Raw genomic sequence first — 18,857 nt, 5'->3', positions numbered from 1 at the left:
AAATCGAGAGAGAGGACAGGAAAACAGAGAGGGGGAGAGAAAGATAGACACCCACAGATTTGCTTTACCGCCCATGAAGTGACACCCCTGCAGGTAGCGAGCCGGGGGCTCGAACCAGGATCCTTGAGCCAGTTTGTCTGCTTACACCACATGCGCTTAAATGGCTGTGCTACTGCATGGCCCCCTACAGGAAATTTCAATAAGCTAAAACTACATGCAACAGTTTTACTGCTAACATTAATATTGAAAATAAATCAGCAAACAGAAAAACTCTACATGCCAGACTCTCAATGGTTTGAAAATAGCATGAGGAGGGAAATGAAGAATGCGAATCTGTTTTAAAAAGACACATAAAGGGCCAACTGGCCAAATTTTCAACATATTTTATTTAAGTTTTGGTGCAAATAAACTGACATTTTGGGGGAATATATCTTTGAGATAGTGAAAACTTAAATATTCACTGAGTTTTAAATAATATCAGCAAATTCTATTAATTTGCTAAGTATCATTAGAAATTCATAATAACTGCACTGAAAATACTATCTTAATAAATTAATTAATGTTATTCTTTTTAAATGCTCTTATCCATTTGATTAATCTGCATTATTTGCAATATATGTACTTGTGATACTAGGGTTTTCTTTAAAGCATTCCTAACTCTCAGGAGGTAGCTCACCTAAAAGTATAAAGTTTGTTATGCTGACCCAGGTTTGAACACCAGAAATGGCACCAAGGGCAAATCCCATAAATGGGGGAGCTATGCTAGTGTCTTTCATTTTCTATTTCTTTTTAACTGAAATTAAAAAGAAAAAACAAAGTCCAGAGGGACAGTGGAATTGTATAGACACAAGGCTCCTGGAGGCAAATAACATACTCCTAACAAAACCACAAAAGTGAAGATGGGCAAATTAAATAAGGTTAATGATGTTGATAGTTGGTGAGGCTGGGAAACAGGTGCAGGCCAGGTATTCATTATACTGTTTTTCTATTTCCCAGTATGTCAAAAGTTTACACAGTAAAGTATTTTTAAAAGAAGCAAATATGTTTCTTTTTCAATACAAACAGACTTTTTTTTTTGATATCTGTTTATTTATTTCCTTTTTGTTGCCCTTGTTGGTTTTACTGTTATTGTAGTTACCATTGTTGTTGTTATTACTGATGTCGTCGTTGTTAGATAGGACCAAGAGAAATGGAGAGAGGAGGGGAAGACAGAGAGGGAGAAAGAAAGATAGACACCTGCAGACCTGCTTCACCGCCTGTGAAGCGACTCCCCTGCAAGTGGGGAGCCAGGGGCTCGAACCAGGATCTTCACACCAGTTCTTGTGCTTTGCGCCTCGTGCGCTTAACCCACTGCGCTACCACCCGACTCTCACAGACTTTCTACCTTAATTATTCTCAGTCTAAATCCAATTGCTTTCAAAGAGATAAGAATTCTATTTAGTACTACTATATAATCTAATGAACTCAAGCAGCTTTTTTTTACCTGCAACACAATTCAGGAAAATCATCTTTAAATCTAAGGCCAGTTCTCAGTGTTGTCATCATCTTCACCCTCACAGAACTGACATGTTTGGGTCCCATCAATTTCATCAAAGCCATCAGACTATTTAAGGCCTGTGAAGTATAAAAATACTTTAAAATAATGCTTGTAAGCAAGCTGTCCAAAGTAAATGAGTCCTAAGGACAGTGTATTCCACCGTGATCTCAGAATACTATCTACTTTCTGGCAAGTTCACTATAGTTTAAAACACAAATTCAGCTTTCTTAAAACTGAGATCATTCTCTCTCTTGGAATAACAATAAGAAAGATTACACATAGATGTGATATAAATTGTCTGAGGAATTAAATGTATCAGTTGATAACAAAAGAATAATACCAGTTACTGACATTTGCAATTTAATATTGTATCATGGCTTTCTTTGAGTTAAGGTTATTAAAAGAAGGGGAGTAAAGAATGAAGCTAAGAGTCTCCATTCACAGGTTTCCAGTATAATTTTATTGACTATGAGGTAGAAAGCAACAAAAAAGTAAATTGAATCAGTACCTAAAATTCTATCTTAATTCAAATACAAAAAGTTCGAGTGAGGACCAACTGTTAGAGCACTCATAATAAAGCTTCATTGTATCACATAAAATCAAAGTGACAGAACAAAATTTAAAAATAAAACAAATACTGGCATTACTTTGTACAAATTAACATTTTTGACCTTCAAAAGCACAGAGGCCATGTCCCAGATCAGATCAATTTGGACTAGTTAAGTTAATTATACAATATTTCTTTGAGCTAGGCAGGATAGCTGGCTTGTTTCCCAATGAGCTATTTATAGATATAATGCTATAAGCTTTAAGCTACTAGAGCTATCACCTGCCACTTAAGTATAGTGACAATTCAGGGGAATTAGAACTAAGAGATTACACCTGAAAACATCTGTGTCTAGAAATCAAGTTAGACCTGTAGTTATATTATCCTTTCACTGTAGTTAGGTAGTCAACAAACTACTTTAAGCTAGTTTGGGTTGATTTTTGTCCTTTATAAATAATAATGACATGATCTCTCTTTTTAGATTCCTCAAAAGTTTATGAGTTGTTTAAGAATACAGAATATCATATATTGGATATTTTATCTTTGTTTATAGCTAGATGTAGAAATCATGTCTCCCACATGTTTTATATGAATTCTGTCTTAATACTTCACAACTCAGTCACAACTACCCATCATTTTCTGAGATTTATTTAAGGGGGGGAGGTAAGGGGGAAAATCAGAGTATCATTCTGGCACATACATTGTCAGTGATTGAACTTGGGATCTCATGCTTGAGGTCCAATACCTTACCCAACTCCCAGGCCACACCTACCATTTTCTTGTCTTCAATGCCAACGCTGGAGCTCAGTAACTGCATGTTAAAAAAGGCCAAAATTCCTAACAACTTGGGTTGCAAATAATCAGCCTAAAAACCATGCAAAACAAATATGTTAATTTTATACAAATCCAGTTTAATAAACCAGTAATTTAGTTAAATAACAGCATGGCTATTTTACCTAACTACATTAGACTGGAGAAAATGAACAGTTGGTGAATTAAATATTCTCAAAGCATATATTTTCCACATCTATAATTTCTTTTAAAAATTAGTGAAACTGATTTAAAATCACATGACAAAAATAAAAAAGCAGCATATAATGAGAAAATCAGGAGTTCTGATGTGAGAAAAATTTACAAAGATAGTAAGCAGAGTTGAATGAGAAGTATTTTCTTTTAGTCAAGATATTTTCTTTTTTTTTTTAAGATTTTGTTTATTTATTAATGAGAAGGAAAGAGAGAGAGAAAGAATCAGATATCATTCTGGTACATGTGCTGCCAGGAATCGAGCTCAATGCCTTATCCACTGCGCAACCTCCTGGAACACTCACTAGTCAAGATATTTTCTTACAGTGCTTTGAGACTCTTGAAAAAAAAATTGGGCAATCAAAGAAAACACAGTATGTCTGAGCATTCATTTTGTTCAGATAAAAAAAAAATCAAGAAATTTCACATATAGATGTAAGACAGGAAGGATAGGACAGAATATCTTTTAACTTCTGTGCAGTTCAACAATGGATTTAAATATAGATAGAACTGATAAAGTTATGAAGTACTCCTGTTAAGTCAGACAAGACAGATGATTTCACTCATAGATGGAATTTAAGAAAAAAAGAAATAAAAGAAAATAAGGATAGAAAGGGAAAACACTGGATGGACCTTGAAAAATTCATGTTATGTGAAATAAGTCAAAAATAGAAGGATGAATATGGGATGATCTCACTCTCAGGCAGAAGTTGAAAAACAAGATCAGAAATGAAAACACAAGTAGAACCTGAAATGTAATTGGCATATCACACCAAAGTAAAATACTCTGGGATGGGTGGGTGGGAAGAATACAGGTCCATGAAGGATGACAAATGACATAGTGGGGGTTGTATTGTTAAATGGGAAACTGGGGAATGTTATGCATGTACAAACTATTGTATTTACTGTTGAATGTAAAACATTAATTCCCCAATAAAGAAATAAATTAAAAAAAAAAAAAAAGGGAAAACACGAGGAGGCCAGGTGGTGGCGCACCTGGTTGAGCGCACACGTTACAATGCACAAGGACCAAGGTTCGAGCCCCCAGTCCCCATCTGCAGGGGGAAAGCTTCACAAGTGGTGAAGCAGTGCTGCAGGTGTCTCTCTGTCTCTCACCCTATTCTTCCCTCTCAATTTCTGACTGTCTCTATCCAATAAATAAATAAAGATAATTTTTTTAAAAATTAAAAAAAAAAAGAAAGGGAAAACACAAGGGGCCAGGCAGTGGCACACCTGGCTAAGCACCCATGTTACAATGTGCAAGGACCCAGGTTCGAGCCCCAGCACCCGCATGTAGGGGGAAAGCTTTGTGAGTGGTGAAGCAGGGCTCCAAGTCTCTCTCTCTCTCTCTCCCTCTCTATCTCCCCCATCCCTCTTAATTTCTGACTATCTCTATCCAATAAATAAATAAAGATAAAAAACATTAAAAAGGAAGGAAGGAAGGAAGGAAGGAAGGAAGGAAGGAATGAATGGAGGAAGGAAGGAAAAACTTGGACAGAGCATGGTGTCCAAAGCAAAAAAAGACTCTGGGGAAGGAGGGGAAGTGAGGTGGTAGAAAGGGCACTGAGGTCCTGGTGCACAGTAGTGGAAAAGGACATAAGTTGGGAGTCAGAGTGTTTCATAAACACCTATCACAAGGAGATGAGAAATTGTACCCATGTGTCAACAACTGTACTGTAAACCATTAATTAAAACAAAATGACTTACAGGGCTATTTCATACTTTTGTAAAATAAAAATAATTCTAAAAAAATTGTAAAAATAATTAATAAAAGTTGGTATGCGGTATCAAAGGAGATAGTCTGGGGAAGTTACATATTCTGTTTCTTTCTTTCTTTCTTTCCTTTCCTTTCCTTTCCTTTCCTTTCCTTTTCTTTTCTTTTCTTTTCTTTTCTTTTCTTTTCTTTTCTTTTTTATATATACCAGAACACTGTACTGCTCAGCTCTGGCTTATGGCAGTGCTGGAAACTGAACCTGAGACCTTTGAAGCCTTACACATGAAAGATTTTTATATAACCATTATGCTATCTCTTCACCCCACATATTCTATTTCAATATTTTACTGAAATCTACAGTGAAAAATTTTTAAAGGAAAATATTTTCATTCTGTGAAAAATAAAGTCATGATGATGAAGGACCTAAGCAGGGAGTGAGAGTATTTTGTAGACATCTATTATGGTGAGATGAGAAATTTCACCCCTGTGTCAACAATTACACTATAAACTAAATGATTTTTTTCAAGAACAATAATTTGAAAATTCATTTTTCAAACCTAATATGTTTGACCTTGCGATTTTAATTAGTAAACTTTTCAAAATAAAAGTCAATTTATAATTAATTAAGTTTCTAGCATTTGGAAACTATTGAAAAATAATTTAAGGGGGCTGAGCAGCGGGTTAAGCGCAAAACTATTAAAAAAATAATTTAAGGGGTTGAGCAGCGGGTTAGGTGCACATGGTACAAAGCACAAGGACCAGCAATCCTAGTTCAAGCTCCTGGCTCCCCACCTGCAGGGGAGTCGCTTCACAAGCGGAGATGTAGGTCTGCAGGTGTCTATCTTTCTCTCCCCCCTCTGTCTTCCTGTCCTCTTGATTTCTCTCTGTTGTATCCAACAACGACAACAACGATAAACAAGGACAACAAAAGGGAGGAAAATGGCCTCCAGGAGCAGTGGTTTCATAGTGCAGGCACCGAGACCCAGCAATAACCCTGGAGGCAAAAAAAAAAAAAAAAAGTAGATCTTTAAAAAAATAATAATTTTTAAAAGTTTCTCCAACTTCATAATTAAGACATAAAAAGGGGGGATAGACAAGCAAAAAATATATACAAGGGGGGGGGGCAAGTGGTGGCCTGGTTGAGTGCACATTACAAAGTGCAAGGACTGGGGTTCAAGCCCCGAGTCCCCACCTGTACAGAGACAGCTTCATAGAGTAATGAAGCAGTCTTGCAGGTATGTCTCTCTATCTCCCTCCCACTCTATCATCTCTTCCCCTCTCAATTTCTGGCTGTCTCTATCCAATACACAAATAAAGATTTTTTAAAAAAATACATATATATTCACAATACATTCTTTACCATTAATTCAGGTGATGTTATATCTCGTGGGCCCTGATAAGGATCATCACTAGATGCAAATGAGGCGAGTATTGACAAACCATTGAAAACCTGTTGGTAGTGTTCTCCAATTCGTAGCAACAATTCATTATGCAGTCCTTGAAAATCCTGTCTCAACAGACTTCCCAGTTCAATTTCTGTTTCATTCTAATGCAAAGACATATATAAGAAAAAGTATTTTTTCCACACTAACATTCAAGAAATAAGTATATTGATTTTAATGCAAGAGCTTTAGGTCAATCTGATGGATTTAATAATAGATTCATTACAACCAGGGCTGTCTTTGGAGTTCAGTACCTGCTCAAACATTCTACTACTCATGTGGTTCACTTCTCTCTCTCTCTCATTCTCTCCCTCTCACTTCCCCTCCCTCCCTTTTCTCTTATACAAAGAAATGGAAGGAGAGGGTAGACAGAATACCTGCAACACTGTTCTACCACCTATAAAGCTTCCCCTCTACAGGTAGGGACTGGGGGCTTGAACCCAAGTCCTCATACATAGTAGTGTATGCACTCCAGTAGGTGTGCCACCACGTAGTCCCACTAATAGAACTTTTAAGAGGCATTAGAGTGGTCTGGGAGATGGCACAGTAGATAAAGCATTGGACTCTCAAGACTGAGGTTCTGAGTTTAATCCCTGGCAACACATGTACCAGAGTGATGTTTGGCTCTTTCTCTTTCTCCTCCTATCTTTCTCTGTCCTATCTTTAAACAACAACAACAACAACAAAAAAAGTTGAATTTATATTACTCTGGAATAGATTTTAAACTATCTACTCTTCTTCATAAAAGAAATACAACAATGGGAGTCAGGCGGTAGCACAGCAGGTTAAGCACAGGTGGTGCCAAGCACAAGGACCAGCATAAGGATCCCAGTTGAAGCCTCTAGCTCCCCACCTGCAGGGGAGTCGCTTCACAGGTGGTGAAGCAGGTCTGTCTTTCTCTCCCCCTCTCTGTCTTCCCCTCCTCTCTCCATTTCTCTCTGTCCTATCCAACAATGATGACATCAATAACTACAACAACAATAAGAAAACAAGGTCAACAAAAGGGAATAAAGAATTACAACAGCTTTCTTATAATGCTAACTTAAAGCAAAGAGTAAAATACATACAGCTATTCAACTACCTTCAGATAGTGAAGGGCACGTTCTAATTCATCCTTGGAACAAGAACACACCAAGTGAGAAAAAATATACTTGAAGTTATTTATTAAAATCTCTCTACGATTGACGTTTAATTGTTTTCCTAAAGTCCGGATGAGAGCAGAAGCTGCAGGGCTTGCTTTGGCAGCAAGGTCAGGTAGCAGAACTTGCAATGTCCTCTGAAAAAGAAGTACAATTATCAAGAAGAACATTTATCCAGGTGGCAAAACATTCACTTAAGTTTTATGCAAAAGTACTTTAAAATGCAACACAAGGGGGCCAGGAAATAGCACACTCTATCCAATAAACAAATAAAAGTTTTTAAAAAACGCAACACAAGGGAGTCGGGCTATAGTACAGCAGGCTAAGCGTAGGTGGCGCAAAGCACAAAGACCGGCATAAGGGTCCCGGTTTGAACCCCGGCTCCCCACCTGCAGGGGAGTCACTTCACAGGCGGTGAAGCAGCTCTGCAGGTGTCTATCTTTCTCTCCTCCTCTCTCCATTTCTCTCTGTCCTATCCAACAACAACAACAACAATAATAACTACAACAATAAAACAACAAGGGCAACAAAAGGGAAAAAAAATAAATTAAATAAATAAAAAAATAAAAAAAAATGCAACACAAATCTGGAGTCAACACTTGATTCTATCTGAATTCAGATTTATCATTTATTTATTCAACAAGTTATTTTATTGGCCAGGAATGGTAGTAGAAAAATAGGCAAGATCACCAATGGCACTGAGTTTATAATGTAGAGGGGGAAGCAGACAAAAAGAAAAAATATAAACATATATATATATGTAAAAAAAATTTCCTATTAGTGCTTGTCAAAATAAGTCAGGCTCTTAAGGCAGAGATTGCAGATCTAATGTATTATTTGGACAATTTTAAGCAAAAGTCGTCATAAGTATAATTTAAGTTTTTAAATCCAGTAGTTTATGCTACAATGTTAACAAAAATCTTTTAAACACACCCACCATTCCAATATAGCTACACATCTATTCTAACTTTATTTCTTTAACATTTTATTCATAAAGTATATACAAAATTAGAAATATAAAATGGTTGGTCTTTTATTCATTCAGCCTGTATCCAGTGAACTATTATCAGTTACTATCTTAACAATGGGGATATGACAGTGAGAAAAACTCTGATTCTGTCCCCAGAGATATACTTTGTGTCTTATGCTATGCCTTTCAACTTAATGTTAATCCTTTAAGACTACTGGAACATTATAGAGTAGTTTCTACAAAGTATTCATAAAATGTTAAGGTATATAATTCTCTATCATTTCAGTATTAAACATTTAATTTCATCTCAGAGTTTTAGTTGTCACTTATAAAACACTGCAAACAGAGGCATTTTGCCTCCTAGAATAGAAAAGATAAAACTATCTTTGTAGTCTTTTCTATATTGTCATATTACCTTCCAGAATACAACTAATTTGTAAGTTAAGTGTGTTAAAATGCAACAATCTTGTAGGAGAAATTCTGTATCAATTACTTCTAATTACTAAAAATAATGATAAACTTTGCCTTTGAGAAAAGGTAAGAAGATTATGAATTCTATCCATTATTACAACATCAGTCTAATGACTGCTCAAAGGCTTTTCAAACTACTCCATATGGCAAATTCTGTCATTTGAATTCACAGGACATCTATTTCATTAGTTTTGTACTATACACTACTCCAACTCCTCAGGGGTAGAAATGACTATAGTACACTTTGTACTACCAATGGAATCTATCACAGCATTTAAGATATGAGGGTCAGTCAACTGAACTAGCATTAATTAATTGCTAATAACCTTTCAACACAGTTAATCATATAGTATAAGATTCATAGAATAACAAGTATTATATATGATGTTGTCACATCTAAAGAAATTATGTCAAGTTGAAAAATCTAGGGTTTGTAATGCTCCTCAATATACTTGATATATATATATATTTTTTAATTTTATTTATTTATTTTCCTTTTTGTTGCCCTTGTTGTCTTTTTATTGTTGTTGTAGTCATTATTGTTACTGATGTCATCGTTGTTAGATAGGACAGACAGAAATGGTGAGAGGAAGGGAAGACAGAGAAGGGGAGAGAAAGACAGACACCTGCAAACCTGCTTCACCAATGTGAGGCAACTCCCCTGCAGGTGGGGAGCCGCGGCTTGAACCGGGATCCTTATGGCCCTAGCGCTTTGCACCACGTGCGCTACTGCCCAACTCCCAATATATTTTATTTAAACACTTTTTTTGTTTTTGCCTCCAGGGTTATTTCTAGTGCCTGTACCATGAATCCACTGCTCCTGAAGGCTACTTTTTTCCTTTTGTTGCCCTTGTTTTTTTTAATCATTGTTGTGGTTATTATTATTATGTTGCTACTGATGTCATTGTTGTTGGATAGGACAGAGAGAAATCAAGAGAGGAGGAGAGAAAGATAGACACCTGCAGACCTGCTTCACCACTTGTGAAGTGACTCCCCTGCTTCACAGGTAGGGAGCTGAGGGCTCAAATCAAGATCCTTACGCTGGTCTTTGCGCGTCACGCCATGTGCACTTAGGCCGCTGCACTACCGCCCAACCCCCTCAAACACCTTTCAGAATGGAATAAACAACATACTGAATTGAAACCCCAAATTAAGTCAACTTGCAACTTACAGTAAGGAAACGGTTAAGGTCAGGAAAATCAAAAACATTGGCAATTTCAGACAAGGTATTTAAAGCCATTTCCCTCTGGTGAGCCACATCTTGTTTTTGCATCTCAGCATTCTGACAAGAAACACTATGAAGGGCTGTCATCTGACTGGAATGGAGCGACTCTACCAAAAACTAGAGTAAAACAATGTTAGTTATCACACAAGAAGACTTTACTTGTACTTTTTAAGCTAACACAAGGGATAATATTGGGGGAGCACAGAACTGTGGTGGTGGGTGCAGTGTGGAACTATATCCCTGCAATTTTATAATCTTGTGAACTACTATTAAATCAATACTTTTAAATTTCTTTTTTTAATATTTGACATTAAGTGCAGACAGAGAGTAAGTTCTTTCTGTTTGACAGAAGAAAATAACACAAGGGATAGTATTAAACAGTGTTCTTAGTACATTACCTAAATTAGTTTTTTTTTTAAATTAATGATTTAATAATGATTGACAAGACTGTGGGATAAGAATTCCATAGAATTCCCAGCACCAGAGTTCCATATCCTTTCCCCTCCACTGGAAGGTTCCCTATTCTTTATCCCTCTGGGAGAACCAGAGCACTGCTCAGGTCTGGTGGTACAGGTGATTGAAACTGAAACTTTGGAACCTCAGGCATGAGAGACTCTTTGCATAACCATATGTGATCTAACCTGCCCTAATTTTTTTAATAATTAAAAATCTATCGGGAGTCGGGCTGTAGCGCAGCGGGTTAAGCGCAGGTGGCGCTAAGCTCAAGGACCGGCGTCAGGATCCCGGTTCGAGCCCCCGGCTCCCCACCTGCAGGCAGGTCCCTTCACAGGTGGTGAAGCAGGTCTGCAGGTGTCTGTCTTTCTCTCCCCCTCTCTGTCTTTCCCTCCTCTCTCCATTTCTCTCTGTCCTATCCAACAACAACGACATCAATAATAACTACAACAACAAAACAACAAGGGCAACAAAAGGAATAAATAAAATAAAATAAAATAAAAAATTTTAAAAATATATTTAAAAAAAAAATTTATCTATTAGCAAGGGAGGGAAGGATAAAGGGAGAAAGAGAACCAGAGCATCATTCTGTCACGTGTGACGCTGGGGATGAAAATCAGGACGCCATGATCTCGGGTCTAATACTTTTAGTCTTTGTGCCACCTCACAGGTCACTAGCTCATTCAATTTTTATAACAACCTTAATGAAGCAAATTATATCATAATTCTCTTTTACAGATAAAGTAATTAAGCTTAGAAACCTGAGGAGGAGAGACACGTACTTTACCACGTACAAGAAGCTAGGTTTGAGCCCCCAGCAACACCTGTGAACACCAGGGGTAAACTCAATGCATGGTGGCATGATACTCTGATGTATCTCTTTCTGTCTCTCTCTCTCTCCCCCAACTCTATCTCCTATTACATGGAGTTGAAGGAAAACAAAGTAAAACAAAACAGAATGGCTGCTGAGAGCAGTAAAGTCACCCAGGCTCCAGCAGGCACTAAAAACAAAAGGGAAGAAACTAGAATATCTTGTTTAATGACTATATAACTAACATATGACAAATTAACATGTTCTGATTTTTCAGCTAAGAAGTGAATCGGGATCTAAGTGGTATTACCCTGCACAAGAACCCAAGCTCAAGCCACTGATCTCCACCTGCAGTGGGGGAAGCTACACTAGCAGTGCTAGAGGTGTCTTTCTAGCTCCCTTATCCTTCTCGATTTCTCTCTATCTCTATCCAATAAATACATAAGATTATAATCTTTTTCTTAAAAAACTGCATCAATTCTTTTTTAAGAAGTGCATTATCAATAATGGAAAGGAAAAAAAATGGTTATCACTACTAGAGATTAAAAAGTAAAAGTTACCTTTTAATAGACTAATAGAGCAAAAATAATTCAACTACAATTATACAATAAACTTTCCCTCTAATTTATAATCTATTTCATGCCAAGATACTAAAATGTAAAATTAGCAGAACATAAAATTAGCAGAATTAAATTTTCTTAAATAAGCAGAACACATTTTTTAAATTATATCTTTCAAAGCAAGAAATATAATACAAACATTGCAAATTATTGCGAGTTCCTAGTCAAAACCAATGATGACTCTCACCTGACATATGGGCTTCTTATATTGACTGAAAAAGTTTTGCAGTTTAACACTTTTAGCTGCAACCAAAGCTCTAATTTCTGTGTATGCTGCTCCGGAGACAGATGCTGACTTGGATAATAAACAGTGCAATAAGTGCAAGAGTGCAAAAGAAACCAAATCACCTTTTGCTGCCCTTAAATTAAAAACAAAACCAAAATTAATGCCTCAGAAATAATGGAAATCTAAAAATAAATGCTTGCTTATATTAAATTTCATTTAATAATATCACACCTTTTGTGTAACTATCCAGTATTAGACAAATACAAAAGAATGACGAGAATAAGTATATGAATGTTGCCAAATATACCTTCCAATATCCCCTGTTGTAAGAATCAAGGAATCCTTCAAATCATAATTTCTTGAGATTTGAGCCTGTGTATATGCTTCCTTCATTTTTAAGACAAAAAGCTAGAACAGCAAGGTTACTCAGTTAAAAAGGTGTATAGAGAGCCAGGTTTATGAAAAGCAAATATGTCATAACAAGAGAAAAATCTCAACCTCTTTTATAAATCCATCTTCAGAGTCCAAGAATTTTAATATATGTTTGATGTTGCCACTAAAAGCCACTCTAACATCCTTGTCTGGATCTTCCATTAAATTTAATAAAGTTCCAAGAACTGTTTTTACATCTGCTTCATTCTCTTTAAAATCAAGATGCTTACAAAGATGATAGAGATTATCTATGAAAGCTAAAGGAGTAAAGCATATATCATCTAATTTAGCACACAAAGATCTAGGTTTTGCTGAAAAATATTGTCAATAAACATGATACTATACACTACAACAATGGAAAACTACTCAACTAGGGAAAATAAAAATAATGAAGCCTTTTACAACAGCATGGCTGAATCTGTCAGAGAAAGACAAACATCTTACTACTAACTTTAACATGACAAGAACTAGGAAATAAACTACCTATCATATTGCTTGAAAATTTGAGAACAAGTTAAACTATGTAACTAAACAAATGGACCTTTCAAGTATTTATGTAAATCTTGAACTCCCAACAAATTCATATGCCATATATTAATTTATTAAGAGATTATTAGGCTTTAAAATAGTAAATAAATTGGGAGTCAGGTGGTAGCACAGCAGGTTAACCGCAGGTGGTGCAAAGCACAAGGACCAGCATAAGGATCCTGATTTGAGCCCCTGGCTCCCCACCTGCAGGGAGGTTGCTTCACAAGTGGTGAAGCAGGTATGCAAGTATCTATCTTTCTCTCCCCATTTTCCCCTCCTCTCTCCATTTCTCTCTGTCCTGTCCAACAACAATGACATTAATTACAACAACAACAACAAAAACAAGTGTAACAAAAGGGAATAATTTTTTTTTTAATTTTAAAAAATAGTAAATAAATCAAATTACTCACCAAGTTTCACTGGACTAGGTATTTTTTTTTCCAGCAGAAAAAGGAATGGCTTGCAAATAGAAGCTTTTAGTCGAGAAGTTGAACAATCATCTTGAGAAGTGACTTTTAGGCTCTTACAGAAGAGGTCAGTATGTCCATGTTCAGAGAAAGGTTCTGTTAACGAACTTATCAAGTGGAATGTGCCATGAAGCATACAGACAAGTTGCCCAAGGATAGAAGCGAATTCTTTCTTGACAGTGTCAGAATCATCTTTGACTTTATCTCTGGGAACAAAAAAAGAAAAGGTACTAAATCTTCTTGCTTAGTGCTGCCATATAAATAATATGGCTTAAGGCTTGGGAGATAAGTGGAGAAAGTGTCGAACTTAAACATGAGGTCCTAAGTTTGATTCCTAGCATCCCATGTGCTCTGGTTCTCTTATTTTCTCTTGCTAACAAAAAACCTAACAGATCTTTAAACAAAATTAAATATTCAAATTAAAAATTGTAACTTTTTTTTTTGCCTTCAGGGTTATTGCTGGGGCTTGGTGCCTACACTACAACTTCCACTGCTCCTGGAAGCCATTTTTCCCATTTTGTTGCTCTTGTTGTTGTCGTTATTATTATCGTTGCCATTGCTGTTGTTGTTGCTGGATAGGACTGAGAATCGAGAGGAGGGGGACAAAGAGGGGGAGAGATAGACACCTGCAGACCTGCTTCATCGCTTGTGAAGTGACCCTCCTGCAGGCGGGGAGCTGGGGCTCGAATTGGGATCCTTATGCCAGTCCTTACACTTTGCGCCATGTGCGCTCAACCTGCTGCGCTACCACCTGACCCCCTTATTATGTTTTTAACTTTATTTTATTTGATAGAATAGAGGGAAATTGAGAGGGGGGAGGTAAAGAGGGAGAGAGAGACAGAGAGCCACCTGCAGCACTTCTTCAATGCTTAAGAAGCTTTCCCCCTGCCAGTGGGGCCCAGGGGCTCAAAGCTGGTTCTTTGTACACGTTAATACATGCACTTAAGTAAGTGTGCCACCACCCAGTCCCTCAAATTAAAATCTTACATACATAAGAATCTTGGGAACTTTGCTGCAAGAATTCTGCTGCTGCGGTAAGATAAAAAATCCCTGGACACAACTTGCACGTATTATTTCATGTGAGCTCTGCAAGCACCAGTGGTAAACTGCTATTCTCCACTTGAAAAATATTCTTTTTGGAAACAGAGTCAGAAGAAACACACATTTTGACTGTGCCTGTGGTGCTAAAATAAAAAAAAAATTAAGTGTATTCCACAAGATTTCTAGCTGAATATACACACACTCAATTCTTTGTTGTAAAACCAAGTAACATTTAAAATACCTATGTTTAGAATAATTAAAAGTCAAATTTCAAATGAAGCTCAAAAGAAAGTCTACGGACAATTTCACTAGAGAATTAAGAAAATGCAAATTGAAAATCACGCCTATCAGACAACAAAAATATTAATTTTTTTATAAAATTATAAAGTGTATAAATTTTTTTAATCTTTATTTGTTGGACAGAGACAGTCAAAAATTGAGAGGGAAGGGGATGACAGATAGGGAGAGAGACAGAGAGACACCTGCAGCACTGCTTCACCAATTGTGAAACTTTCCCCCTGCAGGTAGGGACGGGGGCTTGAACCTGGGTCCTTGCACACTATAACACGTGTGCGCCAACCAGGTGTGCCACCACCTGGCCCCAACAAAAATAGTTTTTATTATTTACCTCTCTGACATTTTATTTTCCTTTTTATAGCTAGCAAAATATTTAAAGCTTGATAATGCCAAGTGTTGGTGAAGCTATGAAACAATAGGAAATGCCATATTCTGACATCAGGAACAAAGTTATTAGACATTTGAACACTGGAATATAGTTATAGGATACAGCAGTATTGGAGAGCCATGCTCCATATTAAAATTGAGGATGTGAAAATGTAGTAATTTGTCACTTTTACATATTAAATCCATTATGAATTTTCCAAAATGTATTTCCTCTTGAAATTATGACAAAATATACACTAGTGTTAGAAGTCGTACACAGCAATGAATAACACATAAACAGTATTCTGGGACTACTTACAGTAGCTATCTGAAATCCTTTGGCTTAATGTTAGGAGATTACTAGCACATTTGGTCAACTTTAAAGAACTATCATCAGAATGACAGTAAATCCATGGAAGTGATAGCATTCCACATAATTCTTCCAGAATGTCATCTTCAAATGAACTTTTCACTGCAGGAACACAGAGCAGGAGAGTTATTATACTTTATAATTTTTAAAAGTATGTATTTACTAACAAGAGAAAGAGAGAACCTGATATTACTCTTGGCATATACAATATCACTTAGATTGAACTCAGAATTCACAATTGCAAGCCCAGCACTCTACTTACTGTACCATCTCCCAGCCATATATTTGTGTTTAGCCCCCTGAGGAAGATTTGGGGATTTTAATCATCTTGCTCTAACTCCAGTTCCAGCATAAAATTGAATTTAAATACCCCCCCCTTTCCTCCTCAGGGTACCACTGGAAACAGGACAAAGTACAGTGTGAAGTGCAGGTTTGCAGAACTATAGCTTTCCCTGCACCTCTCCACAGCCACATCCCAACCCAGTGCTGCTCTGGGAGCAGCATGCACTGTCATCAGAGCCACTGACATTCATCAGCCACCTCAATGCTTTTATTTTCTTTTTCTTAATTTGTATTTGCTTCCATGTCCTTTTTGTTTTTAAATAAAGTCAGATGCTTTGGAGAAAGTGTTGGGCTCTCAAGCATGAGGTCCTATGTTTGATCAGTAACATTGTATATGCCAGAGTGACATTCTGGTCTTTTCTCTCCTAAGTGAATAAGTAAGTACTGAAGAAAATAAAATGCTCTAAACTTTAAGTGAAATTATAGTGAATATTCAAGAAACAGGTTTATTTCATTTTTGATCAGAGCACTGCTCAACTCTGGGTACAGGTTAGAGGATAGAATCTGGGACCTTTTACATGCAATTTTGTTGTGCTACTACTGCCCAATCTCCCTTGGCAAAAAAAAAAAAAAAATCTTCCTTATTTATTTTTTATTACTATTTTACCAGAACACTACTCAGCTTTGACTTACTGGACCCTGGAACCTCATGTGTGAGTCTCTTTGCATAACCGTACTGTTGTCTCCCCCACCCTAAACAGGGGTTTTTAATGAAGATGATGTTCTGAGGATTGTGAACTCAAAGAAATTAAATGCATGTTTATAAAAATATATATCCATGCAGTCCTTTTGGAAGACTATATGAAGAATCCTAAAGTAAATAAAAATGAAATTAGCTTATGATCTAGCAACAACACTCTTGGGCAATTATCCAGTGGACACTCAAGCACTAATTCGAAGAGACATATGCATCCCTATGTTCATAGCTGCATTATTCACAATAGCCAGAGTGAAACCAGCCTAAATGCCCATTGACAGACAACTGGCTAAAGAAGTTATAGAATATATGCTCTATGGAATACTACTCTGCAATCAAAAAACATGGTTTTGTGTCCTTTGGGACAAAACAGAATGAAGATGATTATGTTTAGTGAACTAAAGGGATGAAAGACAACTACTAGATGGTTTCTCACTCATATCTGTAATCTAGAGACTGATATGCATGAACTTGCAAAACTAAAAAGAAGAGAAGCGAAAAGAGAAGAAAAGAAAAAAAAGGAACAAACTCTAAGATGTTATGAGAACTATGGTGGTTATCATTGGGAGGTGGGAGGGACAACACAGAACTTTGGTGGTGAGTGCAATGTGGAACTATATACCCTGTAATCTTATAACCTTGTAACCCACTATTAATCAAAATTTTTTTTAAAAATGCACCTATGAATTTTCTAAGTGTATTTATTTTATGCGAGAGAAATTAGAACACTACTATTGAGGTATATACAGTGCTGAGCACTGAACCAGGACTCACACATGCACATCCTACATTCTTCCCATCTTCTAGCTGCACATCTATGCATTTTTAAGAAGGATTGTAGACTTGTGATTCTCAAGTTTCAAAAAAGTAACAAATCCTTCTTAAAAAAATTTTTTTTTTAATAAAAGAATGTTCTGGAAGGCCCTCTAGGTTATTTTGTATACCTCCAGTACCTCCAGTTTCCTTCATTTTGCTTATAAAGTAATACCCCATGGTACAAACTGGTGCCATGACATGTTTAACTATCACTCACTGATGGGTATCTGGGTTGTTTCCAATTTGAGGTGAATACAAATAAAAATTATATAATTATTTCTGGAAAAAAATCAAAATAACACACAAATAAATATAGAACCCAGGAGTTACTATCAAGTTTAATAGAACTTGCATAACAAAATATTTATAGATTCCAAATATTTGTGTATTTATATCTCAGGTGAAAAAATTTGTTTGTATACTGGTTATCTTTAAAGGTTATTTTGATCTACTATCTACTTGTACTCACCTTGAATATAAATGAAAGCATCATATATTTTCACCACTTTATCAATGACTTTCTCCAAGTCAGGTTTCTGAACAGATTCTAACAGACTCCTACAGCCTGTAAGCACTTTTTTGTAAAAATCCAAAGACATCCAAGTTATCACTACTGAAGATTTCTTCTCACATTTCTGTTGACAGTCTTTGAAATTATGGCTGCAATGAATAAATTTTCCAGACAAAGAATAAAAATTAATTATGGCTGCAGTGATTATATTTTCCAAAGAATAAAAATAAATTTTGTTGTAGTCAAAATATTGTAGCAGAGACAAATGAAATTTTTGTGTGTATGAAGTTGGTCAAGCCTCACACGTGATTCCTCCACCTCAAGGATATTTTTTTGTTCACAGGGACAGAGAGAGACACCACAGCACTGGAGCTTCCCAGTTTAGTAGCCCATCCCATGCAGTACCAGGGCTCAAATCCACACTGTGTACACAGCAAGGTACATGTATTACCTGGTTACCTCTCAGGACTAAGCCAAAAGAAACTATAAATATAAAAACTAACCTATAGGGGATAAAATATAGCAATTTAATATGTGAAAAGATGTGCTCTAGACCCCAGACACCATATAGGAGCACCATGCAAACAGGAAGCTTTACAAATGGTAGAACAGTGCAATAGTGTCTCACTTATGTATCTTTTACTTTCTTTCTCTGGGAACAAGAAAAAAGAAAGTGTGCAAAATAGTCCCTCTCAGTTCTGAAAAGTCTGTTTTCCAAGGTCACACAGATCAAGTGGATAGTAAGATCTTTTAAAACAGTTAATCCAAGTTCTTTATAGGAAACCCACCCAGAAAATACAAGTTTTTTTTTT

General features: G+C 36.4%; 1 protein-coding gene across 3 annotated transcripts in view; it reads right to left on the bottom strand.

Annotated features, from left to right (window-relative positions):
• Window positions 1-18,857, bottom strand: part of ATR (ATR serine/threonine kinase) — a 92,719-nt gene that overhangs the window by 61,295 nt on the left and 12,567 nt on the right. For all 3 annotated transcript variants that reach the window (XM_007524067.2, XM_060197562.1, XM_060197561.1), the window contains exons 7-18: window positions 18,004-18,194; window positions 15,629-15,781; window positions 14,597-14,789; window positions 13,549-13,811; window positions 12,677-12,867; window positions 12,486-12,586; window positions 12,140-12,311; window positions 10,015-10,185; window positions 7,345-7,539; window positions 6,182-6,367; window positions 2,857-2,949; window positions 1,484-1,614 (exon numbers count right to left, since the gene is read on the bottom strand). In XM_007524067.2, coding sequence (XP_007524129.2) covers window positions 1,484-1,614; window positions 2,857-2,949; window positions 6,182-6,367; window positions 7,345-7,539; window positions 10,015-10,185; window positions 12,140-12,311; window positions 12,486-12,586; window positions 12,677-12,867; window positions 13,549-13,811; window positions 14,597-14,789; window positions 15,629-15,781; window positions 18,004-18,194 — 2,040 coding nt within the window. The remainder of the gene's footprint in view (window positions 1-1,483; window positions 1,615-2,856; window positions 2,950-6,181; window positions 6,368-7,344; window positions 7,540-10,014; window positions 10,186-12,139; window positions 12,312-12,485; window positions 12,587-12,676; window positions 12,868-13,548; window positions 13,812-14,596; window positions 14,790-15,628; window positions 15,782-18,003; window positions 18,195-18,857) is intronic.

This window comes from Erinaceus europaeus, chromosome 9 (assembly GCF_950295315.1).
Source record: "Erinaceus europaeus chromosome 9, mEriEur2.1, whole genome shotgun sequence".
Lineage (NCBI taxonomy): Eukaryota > Metazoa > Chordata > Mammalia > Eulipotyphla > Erinaceidae > Erinaceus > Erinaceus europaeus.
Note: the sequence above shows the minus strand (reverse complement) of the source record. Positions and strands in the feature narration are given on the sequence as shown.